The sequence below is a fragment of the Nothoprocta perdicaria genome, unplaced genomic scaffold (assembly GCF_003342845.1).
Source record: "Nothoprocta perdicaria isolate Ctin4 unplaced genomic scaffold, notPer1 scaffold_83, whole genome shotgun sequence".
Lineage (NCBI taxonomy): Eukaryota > Metazoa > Chordata > Aves > Tinamiformes > Tinamidae > Nothoprocta > Nothoprocta perdicaria.
The window spans coordinates 3,021,498-3,037,863 of record NW_020456121.1 but is presented as its reverse complement, the minus strand read 5'-3'; the positions used below and the strand labels follow the sequence as shown (position 1 = coordinate 3,037,863).

The following is a 16,366-nucleotide window of genomic DNA, read 5'->3' as shown; positions in this document are numbered from 1 at the left end:
CGGAAATGTTACCAGCAAAAAAGTCAGTGACCTTTGCAATTTCACATTAAGCAAATAATTACGCTCCCTTACCAAAAGTTACAAAGACTTAATTTTACTGGGTGACTCATGCTACTGATTTTTTTCTATCCCTTAAAAACATACCTTCCAGATTAAAGTACTATCTCCTGTACACTTTCTGTACAGTAAATTTCAAAATATGCATATACATTTTTACTCTCTGCCCACACATAGCATGTTCATTTTGAGTTATGTGTAATATCGTTTCCAAATATATTTTAGACATAGAATAACATCAGGCCTGTAATGAAAATTCCCTTGCAATCTTTACCATGGAGAGGGAAGTGCCATAGCATTATGCTCAAACGTGTTCATCTCCGTGTCATTTACAGCAGTTTCTCCTACAAGGATTTAAATCACTCGCGACTTTGACACTTCCTTGCTTGAGCAGGTTCTCATACTAAAAGCAACTTGCTCCTGCAAATGGATCCTACTAAGACAACATGTGTATTTTAATTCAGTATATCAAGAAAACCTGAATGGATGACATGAAGGTAAAATACAAAGTGTCCTGATCATAAAGTAGCACTGGAAGTGAATTAGTAAATGCTGAAACACCACTCGGGCATTAGGGCCAGCTTGCTAGGGCAAGCCACGGAGGGCTAGGGGTGTTTGCAGTGGTGGTGCTTGCCTTTGTCTTTTCTTCTCAGCAAGACACAGGGAATTCTTCATTTTTTAAACTGAACTATATCATAATGGATTCCTTTTCAATGCTTCCTTTAGGTTAAAGAGAACTGCAGGAATTTCTATTCAGTAAGATTTTGTTGAATTTGAACTGATTTAAACCACTGTGAAACCCAAATGTAGAATGCAGGTTTACTTAAGGCTATTACACAGCATGTTAAAGGTTGTTTTCTCAATGTATTCTACATGTGTCCTTCAAGAAGAGACTCATTTTTTTGAAAAATCTGTAACTTGCCATCATACTCCTCCTGCTCTCTAAAATGTTTTTTTTGCAAAGCTACATTCCTTGGTAACAAACAAGCATGGTAAAAAAGGATAGAATATTTGCAAGCATTTTTGCAATTAAAAAAAGTAAAATGTAAAGCTTTCTTATTGCTATGTGTAAAAATGTAGCCTACACACCTGGTTCTATGCATGGTAATGCAAAAGATTCACTGGGCACAGCCAGAAAAGCCATAGGTAGGTGGGTGTGACAGCAGTGACAGGTACTATCACATTCAAGCTGAAAACCTGAAGCACTTTCAATATATACAGCATGATCTGATGGTTCATAAAGCAAAAATCTTTTGTGGAGAAGCCTTGTAAAGATTATATTGTATATAAAATGGAAACATTTTTTAATCAACAGATTTCATGGTGCTGCCTCTACTTTCATATGAAGAAACAGGGTGGCTAAATAAGTGACTGCAGCAAGCGAGTGGGGCAGTACTGGGGTGTAGCACCCAGCACTCCAGGTTCCTGTGCATCCTATCACACATTCCCAGTTTGCAGCACACGGGCACGATCCATGTGCTGCATCCTGGCAGAGCCAACAACCAGCCCCTGTGATCACACAAGAGGTGACACACGGAGGGAAGCAGCCTGAGGTGACTGAATTGAGGGGTTTGTGACATGATATCTGCTGGCAACAGTCTGAATGTACTGCAGAACATTTAGACTATTGCATGCGTGGTAGTTACTGAAAGGACTCTAGATTGCACTACTTAGTAACAGCTAAAATAGAAGAGCTTTGTACTATCAAGTCTTTTGCAATGAAGCTACATTTTACTGCATTAAACTAAAACCAGAATTAAATCTTTCAGGGGAAGGTACTGGATGCCTAAGCATTTTCAGCGGTGTTACGTTGATAATGAAATCAGACTGCTTTAGATAGGTAACTAGCCCCCTTAATATCTTTTGACCACAGTTACTATTACAGTGTTCTACCTTCTCCAAGAATTTAGCTAGAATTTAATGTCATCCAGGTAGTTTCCAAGCTTGTTGAGAACACCAGTAGCTCATAAAAATATATACACATATCTTGCTTGGGTATATAGCTATGGCTTCAAAGAGATTTTGTTTTCCTACCCACAGCTCAGCAATAAAGACCCAAAGCTTTTCTATTATTATAGTCTGTTTTTCTGGAATAAAATTTCCTTCGTGGTGCAAGGGCAGGAGGAGCTAGGGAAGATCCCCATTTATTACCGAGATGGATTCAGTCCATTTACCCAAACACCTTGATTCTCTTCTCAGCACCTATGAAATCAGGATCAGCTGCGCTGAAAGCAGGTGAGTTGCATCCACTTCACTGAGAGGAAGGAGGAAGAGAAAAAGTGGGCCAAATAACATTACTTGTTGTCAGTTGTTTTGGCGTTTGAATAATTCATAAATGTTTTGATGAAAACTGTTCTGAGGTTAAACAGCAACATGAGGCTATTGGTGTAATTCCGAAAGCATTTTTATATTATGCTCACAGTATTTACAGCTAAAGGACTTTTTGTGCTTACTGATGAAGCACAGGAGAAAAGTAATTTCTCCAAGCAGAGATTTATGCATTTCCAAAGCATAAAAAAGAGGCCAACTAAAGGACTAACTCAAAAATATGCTTCTAACTAGCACCTTCTAAAAGCAGTAGAGCAAAAAAGACAACTCAGTAAAACCTGCAGAAGAGAGAACAGAAATCTCCCTTTTAAAAGCAAGAGAACTAGGAGAAGGAGGAGACAGCAAGGCCAGGCACACCGTGTGCATGTAAAGCTATACGTGCATGTAAACCCCTGCCTCACTGCACCGTATTTGGTACTTCTTGCTACTTCAACTGTGGCAGGCCCAGAAGCCTCACTCCAGGCCAACATTAAGCCCTAGGAAAACGGCACCATGAGGATTCTCCCTGCAGAGCCACCCCGAGAGACAGCAGAGCCGTCTGGTTCCTCGCACGGCTCCTCTGCTCCGCACCCAGCAGGCAGGCGAGACAGTGTGGGAAACGAGGCACAGCCTCCCTGACAGAGAACTGAGGCACAGGAATATTTGAAGCCTTGAGCTAAGACACATATGAATCCATAAAGGGATCCCAGCCCTTCCCGGCCCCATCACAGAGGCTCCTCAGGAGCCCACAGGCCTTCAGTGGGCAACAGGTTATGGTAGGACACTGTGGCCCTTGGGCAACTCACCAAAATGCTGAGCGTGCCACTAAAACAGAGAAAACTTCTCCACAAAGTGCTGAACTTACCCTAGCGGGATGAAGTCTGCAGCAAACTGAATCACCCAAGATAAATTAGACATTCTAGCCAAAAGAAAACAGCTGACAACAACAACAGATGGGAAGAGGAGGGAAGCAGAACAGGAACACAGCAAGAAGACATGAACCGTAAGGAAAAAAGCATTCTCATCTGTGGGAGGGCCTCAGTAGCCAGCTAATTATCCATTAAGGTTAGTTATTTATTATAGCTCTGTATATGCAGGCAAAGCCACCTCAGCAGTGCCCAGGTGCACTTACTAAGACAGATCCCAAACAGGAGTCTCTGCAGCCACCCCAGCCTGCACCGTATACAGCAACTACCCTCTATACATCTCCATGTAAACAAAACAGAGACTGGCACAGAGCTCTCCCATTTCCAAAGCCAAAAATGGGAAAAAGACTGTACTCTTTTTACCATCACCTTTTAAAGCTGCTTTGACCTCTCCCTCATTGGGATCAATATCCAAAACACTCCATCCGAACAACCAACGCACCCACAGGGCAGAAATGAGCACTTTCTGAGCTAACAGGAACCCAGGCAGGTCTCCTCAAAACCAGTTCAATTTCTGCTCTCGTCTTACAGCTTACTGGCAGGGCCTGCACACAGCAAAATGCTGAGGGCAGCAGCTGCAGCAATCTGCCCTAGATAAATGGCAGAGAGCTTTAATTTGCATCTGCTGAATTTCATCCACTTGTCCTCTTGAAGCAGGGAGCCCTTTCAGACAGACACTTGGCCCTCCTTTGCATCCTTCGGATGCTAACAGAAAACAAAGCAACCCGGGTCTCAGCCAGCCCTGAATCCTCTGGGTGGGTTAGGTACTGGAAGCTGTACCTTCCACGTACAAATCACATACACATTATTTAATTTGAAATATGTTTAGAAAAACAAACTTCCTTTGCATAGAAGCTCACTTAAATTCAGGTCCAACTGTTATATATTAGAGCATAAAAGCTTACTCCAAAGTTTGCCAGCACACAATTCCTGGGGCTAGTGCTAGCCCATACGACATAGCCAGCCACCAGCAGGACAGCTTCAGTCTCAGCAGAATTCCAGTTCCCACAAAAGGAGCGTTTGGCTCCTTCCGAGGAGCGCGAAGCCCGGCACGCCAGCCGGCATAGCTGTGGTGTGAGTCTCTCACAGGAGCTTCGGGCAGGAGCCGCTTCCTTCCTCAAAACCAAGTCCCAGACATGGAGAGGGGCTGACTGCCAAACGCTCCCGGGAGCCCCGCGCCACCCCAGAGGAAGCGGCACCTCTGGCATTTGATGCCAAATACAACTTCAGATACAAAATACACAGACCGAGCACAGGCAAAGCTCAGTCCTTAAAATGGTCTTGTTAAAAATGTCTTTTACCACAGAGGAAGCTGCTTCAAACAATCATCCCTGATTCCTGCCCTATTCCCCAACTTGTACAACGAGGCTCTCCAGCAGAACACAGACACACTGTGTTGATCTCTGAATCCACAGCATTTGGCACACACCGAGTTTTGGGCACATTGAGCATCGCAGGGCAGCCGATGCACGTTCTGGAGAAGCGCTACACGTGTGTCCCAGAAGAACCTGCTGACAAGGAACAGCATTCCACTACCAAAGCAACTGTCCTCTGAAATTAATGATTCATCTGTCAGTTCCTTCTCCGTTAAAGAATTAGTGGCCAGCTTGTTAATGTCAATTCCTAATTTAGAGACCGAGAGAAAAACCAGTTCTTGGACAATACATGAAACTGGTTAAATAAGCTAACGATTAATAATTGTTTATGTTGTTTGCCACAACAAATCTCTCCTGATGCCACATAGCCTCAAACAGGCGCTCCAAGCCCCTAACGTAAAGAAAGGGTGATTCGTAATCACTGCTAATGTTATTACTTTTTTTTTTTTTTTTTTTTTTTTAAATTTCCTAATCGTGCTGCAGACCCTCATTTCAATTCATTCCCAATATCCCAACAATGGAATTTGCAGGCCGGGAAACCATGGCAACCAGCGGAAGGAGCTGGAGCAGAGCGCGGCTCGGCAGCGCACGCGGCGCCGCACGCCCACGCCTCCCGCCAGAGCCAGAGCCCCCTCTGCCAGTCCCTTCTCGGCCTCAGCGCTGAACAAGCTTTCGGCCACAAAGGCTGCACTGCAAACCACGTCTCCCTGCTCGTGGCACTTGCTGTGGGTCCTAGCATTAAATACTAGCCTGCTCTTTTGCCAGATTTGAAAGCAGATCTAATCCCGCCAGGAGTTAATTAGGAATTTGCAGCTCTCTTCATCCATTTGGAACAGCTAATTAACATTACAACATATTTTGTACATTTTTACGGTCACAGAGACTCCCTGATATGTGCAGACACACACACACACCCCCCCTACAATAATTTTCTCAAATTAGTAATTTTTGCAAACTTTGCCACAGGGTTGCAGAAAAATGTTCAATGGCATTTTTTGATTTAAAATTAATTAGCAAACATTGGTGATTTGTGCTCTGCTCTTTTTTTTAAAAATAAACTATAAAAAAACCACATTCAGGATTAAATACACACATTTCAGATAGCAGGGTTCTGGCTTAGACACTCTCATTTGTGTTTATGCTTCACTCTCTTTCATCCAGTGTCTCTGAACTGATGCAATTTCACAGGTCTTCTTAGCCACTGAACATCAATTTTATCTGAAGGACAGCTTTGAATATTTAACCAAACTCACACTTATAACAATATTTACACCACCATCATCAAGCATCCTCTACTGTTTCCTATTTCAATTTAAAAATGTACTTCATCTCTTTAAAAAACACGGGGGGGGGGGGGTGGATGCAAATTAATTAAACAATAATGGAGGAGAGTAGCCAAAAATAGCTAGTCAGAAGATAGTCAGCTGCAGTGTCTTATGTAAGTGGAAAGCAGATTTTACAGCAACTCACAGACAACCCAGTTAACTGCAAAGCTTTTTGAGTGAGAATCACTTGTTCCACCTTATTAAAAAAGAAGAAACATTCAAAAATCTTAATTTTGAACTCAGTTAACCACAGCGTTGCATTAAGAATACTGGACTGACCTGGTTAAGACCTTAAAAAGTTACTGCTTGTCCTGACCTCTATCTGTAATTTAATCTGTGTTAGGCTATGTCTGTAGCTGCAACTAGGATCAGGATCTATAGATTTCCTAAGGTGAGTTCTATAAAAGCATCAGCCTAATGGCATTGATAGGACTTTTTTTTGACGTAAATCAGAAAATAATTTAGAAAGATCTAGAGAACAATGATAGAAAATTTCATAGCCCTGGTCATTCTGAATAGATGAAGAGTTCTACTGGCCTCAGCTCCTAAAGATCACCCCAGAATAGAAAAAGGTTCAAAGACAGATGAGAGATGATGAGAGACATGGAAGAGAGTCACTGTAAAACTTGAATGTGCAGCCTAGGAGCCATTCTTCCCTTTGCAGATCAATAGGAGGGAGGTGATTGTCATGGAAAAGGTAAACGGAGATCAATTGTTCACTCTTTCTCTTCACAAAAAACTAGGGAGTATAAAACGAAATTATGAGATGGAATTTTTGAAAAAATGCTTCTTCCCCTAAGACTTCAGGCAATGAACTCATTCTAGAGTTGCAGACAGCAAAGTCTGCAAGAGTTCAAATATGATTCTATTCTATAATTTTACTATGTGTTCAGAAATCCACAAGGAAAAAGAAGAAAAAAAAAAGATCTGTCAAAGCCTATTAAATACCAGGTAACAATTCTGCCTCAGAAGTCCCAGAGCAGCAAACTTCAGAGGCTGCCAGAGGACACCAGAGAATTATCACTTGTTCTTAGACTTTGCTATTCATAGCTATCAGACAGATACTGGATTGGACTTTATCCAATCCAGACTTTAGTCCTTTGATCCAACCCAGCGTGTTCAGAGCCAGAGAAGTTATTGATACTACAACAGAAGTGCATAAACCGGGAAAAACTCCCTGCACATGGCTATCCAGATCTCTCCCCAGATCTTCCCATGGCATGTTTGCAAAACAGAAAGGCAAATCACCACGAAGGAGAGAACCACTTTAGTCACTAGCCCACACATTCCCAAGCAGCCAGAAGCAGCCCAAGTGGTAAGTGACGCTCTGATACAGGGTCTACTGCTGACACAGAAGGAAAAAGTGAATGTGACTTTCATGCCCTAATACTATTTTGATGGAAAGTAGCTTTTTTGGCCTTTAATGTTCTCACCCAATATATGCACAACCATGAAATTCAGTTTGAAATTGAAACTTAGGCAAAATAGGCTCTGAGTTTAAAGCACAGACAAGTCCTGACTTAAGGCACCCCCTAGAATAACTAAAATAGAAGTGAAACACAAAAGAGCAGCACTAGGAGCATAATGGTGCATGAAAGAACCTTTGTGCACCAACTGCATTTGCATTCTGTGCATTTTGGCAGTAGCTGAAGGCTGTAACTTAGTGTTATTGCCCACTGTGTTCCAGATTTCAGAAAAACATTGTAATATCTGTAAACTCAGTCTCTCTACAGAGAACTTATGATTTATAATGTTCACAATTTATTCCGTATCTTTCAGGAAGATTAAATTGCTCATCGAGGGGGAATTTTCAGAGCAGGGCAGTGACAATCTGAGCATCTCTGGAAGATGCCGACTGTTAAGCACAGCCTAGAACCAAAAGAGCAAAGAGAATGTGCAGGCAGAACAAGAGAGGACGGCGGGTGCTTTTACCCCGGAACACAGCCAAGGGTTAAACCACCACAGATTATTCTTCATGTTTTACTCAATGTGTTCCAGGTCCTTTTCAAAGTATGTGTGAAAAACAAAGAGAAAACATTTTTTTTTTCCATTTGATGTTTTGTCACTATGTTAATTACTGCAGGATCAGAATGTTTGTCTGCATTGCGCAGCTCAGTTCTTAAAAGGCAATGAAATCTGTTCTATGTCTGTTTCTTCTTCTGAGCTAACAGTTGACCAAGTTTTCTTTCCTCCCATATCTTATAGAAGAGTAAAACAAAAGTAAAGAAAGAAAGCAAAAATAATATAAAAAGTGATCTTGAAATCAACGTGACCACTCGAATGACAAAGTAACATTTAAGACTAGTACAAAGAGATGAGATGGAGTCCCTCAGTCAGACAGAATGCATGCAGTCCATGACCCTGAGCTAAGCAGAAGCCTCCTATCAAACTGGGAAGGTTTGACAGAAGCCCATACAAACCACCTGCCTGCAAAACTTAATTTCTGGCCTTGAAAATGACATTCAGAAATTCCTATTTGTTATTTATGTTGCAGATGAAGGTACTTCTCTTTCCTGACACTGTATTAACACACATATGAACAACAGTCTCAAAAATGTGATAAACTACAGCTAAACTTATGTAAACTTATCTCAGCATCCACAGCAAGTTTCTCAAGTCAGAATGAAAGGACAAAAGCTGCAGAAACTACCCAGTCTGTAAGAGACACTGCAGGGAGAGGATGATCACACTAGATGTGGGCATAAAGGACCCAGGAGGGGGGATACTGGCTAGTGGGTATATTCTGAGAATATAATCCCAGAGAGAAGAAAAATGGGATCTGAGCAAAACACTGCTTCCCATCAATGGAAATGCAGATTCCTGCAGAGAAACACAGATTCCTGCAGAAAGCTCTAGCAGTTCAACTGAGGAGCCAGAGCACACAAAGACTGCATTGAAATACTACAGAAGCCAGCAGCTGGACAACACAGCATTACTTACTGTGGGATGGGAAGTGGCACCCTAGACCACCACCTTTTCTAACATAAGTCATCAAGTTAGAGTGTAAGCATGAGCACAGTGAAATGGCTGCAAAAGGCTGCACTTTCAGATTCTGAGTGGCTGAATTTATTCAAAATAAATCAACAGTAGCAGCTTTGAAACTGTTTTCCCAAATGATCATCAGCAGTTACCCGTTCTCTTTTCTGATGAGTACAAAAACATATTTTACTGCTTTTGAAAAACTTCTCCAGTTTAACAAGATACCATCAAACCTAGAGGAGACTTATCCCATGATTTGCTGGATTGGAAGAGCATTTTCAAAAGCAGCTATACCAAAACATCGTGAAAGGCTCAGCAGCTTCATCATGCACAGCCTGCAGACGCTGTGCCTTCTGCAACACCAGCAATGAATGCAGGAGCACCTTGTCTTCAAGTCAGTTCTTTTTAACTTTTGAATGAACATCACAAGAGCAGAAGTAGATGAAATAGGTATTGCTTATTAAATCTTGCTTATTGTTTTATAACAAGGTATTATTTTATGAGACTTTTATTTTAGTCAATCTTATTTTTTCCCCCATACAATACTTTGAGCAATTGTTTCTTTTTCAATGCTTTTCTGCCCTATTTAGATTTCAAGCCTTGCTAACACTCAGTGTTTCCCATCACAGCTTTTCCAAACTGACACACGGCACCGAGGTGCACAACCCAGGCCAAACCGCCTCACTTACTCTACAGGAAAAGTCCCTGGACTTTCCCCTGGGATATCAGCCATTTGATGGAATTGTATAGAGTGAGAGCGAACAGTGCTAGCTTACGGGTGTTCACACAAACCGCTTCCCTGGCTGGTAACAACCACCTGCAGAGAGCAGGGGGAGGAACCAGGCGACCGCACAGGTATCTCGGTGGCGCAGACACCGCCGCCAACATTTCAGGAATGGCTGAGAAAGGATGAAGATACCAACCCTGGAGCTAGGCCGCAAAGATATAAATTCATCAGATGCTGACTGTGGTTAAAAAATAATAAAAGGAATCTTAAGCATTAAGATCAACAGCACAGTACAATATTTTGAATATTTTATAAATTCAAAAATGAAATATTCATTACCAACCTTAATGCCAAAGTGTAGGTTCCAGGTTGCCGTTGGCTTTCACGAATGAGATAGCTTCCTTCTGCCACACTTAATAACCGGTCAGCTTCCTCCCTTGAGATCATGCCATGGAACCTAAAGAACGGAGACATTTTGAAACACACTCCTTCTCAACGTTTTAAATCACCTTTTCCCCTCCTTTTGAAAAGAAATGGATATAAAAATGACTACTTTGCAGGAACATACCCATTAATCTAATCTCCCTTTCTGCCTGCATTTGACTGGTTTTAGCCAAAGTCACTTTAAATGGTTTAGAAAGGCTCCTCTTTATCTATGAAACAAGCTTATTGCTTTAAAAATAACCATCCATCAGTTTAATATGTGGAAATAAGTCAATTTTCTGCTGAGGGCTTAATGGTTTGTGCCACGGTATCCAACACAATATTTTGCAGCACTCAGGGACATTATGTAATTTGCTAAAATCTTGGGGATTACACATGATCTCAGCAATTAATGGGTGAAATAGCCCAGCTATATTAAGTAATTCCTACTAGAATGAACACAAATAAAATTCGTTCTGCTTTGCCACACTAAGTCTAACCATCATTGCCATAAAAACGTGAAATAGGACAGATACCTATATATATATATATATATGTGCGTGTTTGCGCATACATACATATTCCATTTATGTTCCACATTTTTCTTTCCTATCCAAAGAGTTTGTTACAAAAAACATTCTTGAGTTGGAATAAGGAGCCATTTAAAACAGCAGCAAGATGTGTTTTCCTCACGGTAATGCTCAGTACTACTCCTATCTATCAGGAAATGCACGTGTACTTTTAGACAGGCAAAAGACACTCCTGTAATAAGAACCCGATACCGCAAGGACAGGGAGCTGCAGGAGCCTGGCAGAAACAACCGAGCTGAGGTGAAGATGCAGGGGCTGCTCGTGACTTTTTCCTCTGGGAAAAAGGTAGAAGAAACACTCGGGGCCAGAGTGAATGCAGCAAGGGTTTCCTCTAAATGTTACCAAGCAGCAAGTCACTTTCGGGTGTATGTTACTTACTCTCTTCCATAATATTTGGGTCTGTTCTCTACCTGTTGAAAGAAACAAATGGAAACAGCAAGATTACAATTTAGTGAGCTTAGCAACATAGGAAACATCCTATCTACAATATAGGAAAAAAAAAAGCAAGGAAAACGAAAGGAATACACATGTGCTCCTAAATGCGTAGATAAAAATCATTTACCAAGCTAGGATTTTCCTGGGGGGACCTGTAGCCTGAAAAGACACCGTGAAAGCAAACACTGCACTTTGGGAAACGGCAGCTTCTCGGAGGCTCAGACCAGTGTGGGAAGGAAGGGGCTGCCCCATCACACGCGCCACCCCGGCGCTTCGCTCCTACAAGTATCAAAACAGTGACGGGGCACATCAAAACCCAAAACCAAGCGCTACCATTCCATGCGTGTAAAGGTATTATGGGCACGCCAGGACACGGGTAGCAGAGTAAGGAACTGCAAATCTCCTACAAATCAGCTTAGTAGTCTAAACCATCAGGTTATGCTCCCTTGCTAAAATTAATGGAGGGAAATCTTTGGGGAAAAAAATTCAACAGTTATGCAACCTGAACTGCAAGAGTCTAAAATACTTCAGCTATAAAAAAAGGCAAAATATTCACAGTAAATTATCACCTCAGTTTCATTCTCCTATCTTTCCAGAAAAAGGCCTTATAAATTAAAAGCAACTCTTTTCTCCAGTTGTCTCAATAGAATGTAAAGTTTTCAGATGTCCAAAATATGGAAAAATCTATCTTGCCACACACTTACAAAATAATTCTTCCATAATCCTAGGAAATAAAACAATGTTGTGATGATTCCTTATTTTAGAAAAATCATCCCACCTGCAGACTAATAGTGTGTGTGTGTGTGTATATATATATATGTACACAAACACACACACACATTTTTTTTTCTCCTTCACACAAGAACAAACAAGAGCTGAACAAATTCCAAATATCCTGAAGTGACTGGATCATTTCAAAAAGGGGGAAAAAAACTTTCAAGGTTACCAGCAAAGTTTATCTAGTCTCTATTTCTTCACGAATTTTAGGCACACAATCATTTCCACTCAACTGGCTAAACAAGCCTAAAGATAAATGAATGCACGAGTCCTTGAAAATATGTGACTCTAATGCAGAAATTAAACATCCTTAAAATGTTATGGTATCATCAACATGGAAATCCACAAGTGACCATCACCCAGTGTTAAAAGCTTCGGTTCTGCTGCACCTTCACAGCAGCAGAAATCCCCAATGGATTCAATGCTGCTGTTATCCAAAGGCAGCTTCACTGATCTGAGTTACTCTGATACGAAACTGGAGTAGCAGAGTGGAAACCTGAGTTATCTGCATTTGAAAGCAGTTTCACACCAAGTAGGTCATTCCGTTAGCTGCATCTCCGTGAGTCAGCACTTGTACAACACGCGTCCTTACACCTTCAGTGAAACATCTTTTCTCATGGTAGAATTCCCCATTACTCTTTAGCAAGTGTTCTTCCCTCTCATCATCACTCGTGCTTATTTCAACAAGCAGAACACAACAACGCAAGAGAAGTGATTTATGTGCTAATCCGTTGCCAAATTACAAGTTATTCCCATCCACTGACCTCCTTGATATTATCCGGACCAATATTCCTTTCCTAATATTTATGAATTTGTTTACACAGCTGAGTAATCCAACCACTTAGGAAAAGCTCCTGCTCCCCGCTGCCTCGTGCGTGGCTGCTAACAGATCCCCAGGCGAGGAAGAGCAGATCACAAAGCTCAAGGCTGAGACCACAGAGAAAGGTGGAACACGGTGCTACTCTCTGGAGGTTTCTGCACTTCAGATTCGGCTCGGCGGCACAAGATGTTCAATACTTACAGTGAAAAACACCATTAGACTCATTATAATAAAACTAATGTAGAAGCAGAGAAAGGCACAACAATAATGTATTATTTCAATTTTACCTCTCAGTTAAATATAAGCTTCAAAGACTTGTATGTTTTCATAAATGGATTCTTCAAGAAAATGTACTTTTAATATTCTGTTCTGCAGTTAAGTACCTGCAGCCTACTGATTCTCACATAGGTCTGTTTTATTTAGCTCAACTCTTACTACCTTTTTTTTCTCAGTCTCTACAATAGTGTTTGTTGTACAGACGGGTTTACTCTGCAACTTAAAGGCTGGGATAAAACTGTATATTAAAATCAAAATGTCTTCTTCCTTCTTTGCTCCCCCTTGCACAGGGACAGTTTTATACTTAGAAGTTTGTCATAATTTAATTTTGAATAAATTCATGGAGATTTTACACTGCAGCCAGGGATGTGTTCTCAGTGCTGACGGGACTCGGGAGCTGTGACCACTTGTGCAGCTCCTCCAGCCGCCCTCCCTGGTTCCAACAGACTTCAGGATCACAGGATCGGACCAGCAGGACCTCTCCGGGGCATGAACGCCACAAGCTCAGACGCCCTCTGAGGAGCCTGGATCACTTGTTCATGCAACGCACAGCTCAGCCATCAAACTTTTCTCCCTGTAGCAGTCTAACTTTTCAATCTGGCAGCTATTTCAATTATATTCATAGCTAACAAAATTTTATAAATAAAAACTCAGTCAGAATGGTCAGAATAAGCTGCATTTGAAAAAGCAGCACCAATGCTTTTACACCTGCCTGACATGAGAAGGCATCTTGTTTGATTCTGAAAACAAACCTGGGTCTTGTCATACCTGAAGGATTTCCATCATTCCAGATATGAGAGACCTCTTTAACATCCAGATACTGCACATGTATTTCTATCTCTAGACATTATAAAGGAGAATCTGGTATAAATTCTGCTTTTGATTTCTCATCGCCTAAGGTATAAAGACTACAAAAGATCTCTCTGCAGTCAAACTAGTATGGAAAATAATGCCAGCCTTACATCCCACATACTGAATGTGCTGGACCTCTTCAAGCATTTTTCATTTTCACCCTGAGCTGGTTAGACTTATGTGCTGTGCATATCTACACGCACTACTGCTCTAATCATTATAACATTATATAATCATTTATCCACTGCAAGACTTCCAGAACCCGTGTATCATTCTTCCATACAGCTATATCCTGCTCTACTGCAAGCAACTATAGTTGTATATTTTATAAAAATGCAGATCTATCTAACAAAAGACGACATGAGCGTTTCCACTATATCAAATATTCACTCCCATTAAATCACTACTTTCTATCTTAGAAGTTGACAGACTACTTGGTAGAATCACATTTGGGCATTTGAAGAGACGACAGTGAAATGCCTGTTTGATTCTGTACAGGACTCCTCTTCATGATCAAAACTGTAAGCTGTTAATGCTCCTGACAGTACTACGGCCTCCTGTTTTTAAAACCATGTCGAAATGACTAACATATTTCAAAGATCAATTTCCTTTCTCTTAGTACATGATAAAAACGCTCACATTTTACGACAACTATTTCCTAACTTCCAGGGGTTATTCAGCATGAGTTTTGCCATATTGCCTAACAAGCCAAACCAAACATCTCGGCATCCTTGAGAGCGCAGCGGGTGCTGCCCCCGGTCCCAGCCGAGGCCCTAAGGCAGATGCAGGAGCACAGGCTGCCGTGGGCCACTCGGCACCAGGTAAAGGTGCCAGGTGTGGAGAGGCACCTCAGGTGTGGAGAGGCACAAGGGCAACTCGGGTCCTACCCCGACAAGGGACCCTATGGGAGATCTGAGCTCCTGGGCCACTGCCTATCGGCAGGATCCCACTGCTACTGCTTAAAATCACAATGCTGTGGCTCTGCAAAGCCTTAGCTACGAGGGTTAATAAGCCCAAGTATTCTGACTCAAAGAGCAAGGAGAGGAAATTTCAGTTTTCTGCGTGCTGAAATGTTGCATGCAATTAGCACCAGTGTGTGTAGGAACAAATACGCTTTCTCTGCACTGTTCTGCTCTTGCTTCAGTGAACCCCAGAAGGACCAGAATAAAAACATTTCCAATTACTTAAAAATCAGAAGCAGTAAATGATACTCAAAATGTTTTCAAATTCTATTTTTAAATGAAATGGTACCAGTGCCCTAAAGGCCACTTACTCTAATCACAGTGCCAAGTCTCCCATCTAACAGCTGTTCCTGTTGCACAACATTAGGCACAGACTCGCAATTAGTGGACTGTACTAAACACTCAATGTATGTATGTATATGATACCCACCTCACGAGTGCACGTTATCCTTCTAGGATGAGGAGCTTCCTGTTGCAACTGATACACTGGGAGAATACAGAAGTTAAATGTGATTAATACAGAATCATTAGGCATTTTAACTCTGCTGTTAAAAAAAAGAAAAAAGATTTCTTGCAAGTTTTTGCACAGGGACACATACACCAATGTCTGTAAAGTTATTTACAATTCATTAAAAAAGAGTCTGTTGATACCCAAGCCAATTGACAGAGCACTAGGGAGCCACTGGGTAAGCTCAGGCAGGCTCTGCTCATGCAGATGAGAAAAGAAACTGGGTAAAGAGAAACCTAAACTTAAACATATGTGAAATCACTCAGGTGCCACACTTTCTTCAGGAAGCAGGAGTCTCCTCCTACTATGTTGGGCATGCTTTCAATCACCAGAAATCTGCTGAAACTTTACAGGAATTACTCAGAAATTTGGGGAATTAAACCCCCTTGCTTTCCCCACTACTCCTTCTGTACACAGTAAAAAAGAGGCCTTTGCAGATCTGAAGACTTGAGGAATTGAGCAGCAGAGTCAAATGTGCAAGGCCCAAGTTATGGGGCTTTACTCCTATCTCCTGCTGCCCGTCCTCTCCAGCCCTCTTGTTTCTTTGAAACAACCCTCACCAGGCCAGTTGCCAAGTTAATGCTACCAACGTGCTGACATAACAACAGCCTACCAGAGGAGTGACTCTTGGCTTCTTCCACAAAAGGTGTTTCATTTGATAATTCACCTTCAAAATGAGCTTGTCAACACCAATTTAATAGTTGAATACTACTCTGGAAATTATCCTTCTGTCATTAGCGCTAACACCGAGGTGTGTTAGCGAATGCTGTCATCTCCTTCGGAGAACAGGACTATCCATCAACGCACCCAGTAAGACTTGACTTCTTTATGCTTGTCATTTGATCACAAATATTTCCACAGACAAATACTGTATTAACGTTCCAGATTACATGAGAATAGAGAAAGTGCCCAAATGCCTGATGATACTGAAGACGTTTGGAAAAATTCACTCCCTTTTGCTCCACACAGAAACACCATATCCAACTGCAGAATCAAGTTCAAAGTTCAAAAAAAAAAAAAAAAAAA

General features: G+C 41.5%; 1 protein-coding gene across 1 annotated transcript in view; it reads right to left on the bottom strand.

Moving 5' to 3' along the window:
- Window positions 1–16,366, bottom strand: part of CHN1 (chimerin 1) — an 85,608-nt gene that overhangs the window by 50,933 nt on the left and 18,309 nt on the right. Inside the window, exons 3-5 of the mRNA XM_026052095.1 lie at window positions 15,263–15,318; window positions 11,089–11,120; window positions 10,041–10,154 (exon numbers count right to left, since the gene is read on the bottom strand). Coding sequence (XP_025907880.1) covers window positions 10,041–10,154; window positions 11,089–11,120; window positions 15,263–15,318 — 202 coding nt within the window. The remainder of the gene's footprint in view (window positions 1–10,040; window positions 10,155–11,088; window positions 11,121–15,262; window positions 15,319–16,366) is intronic.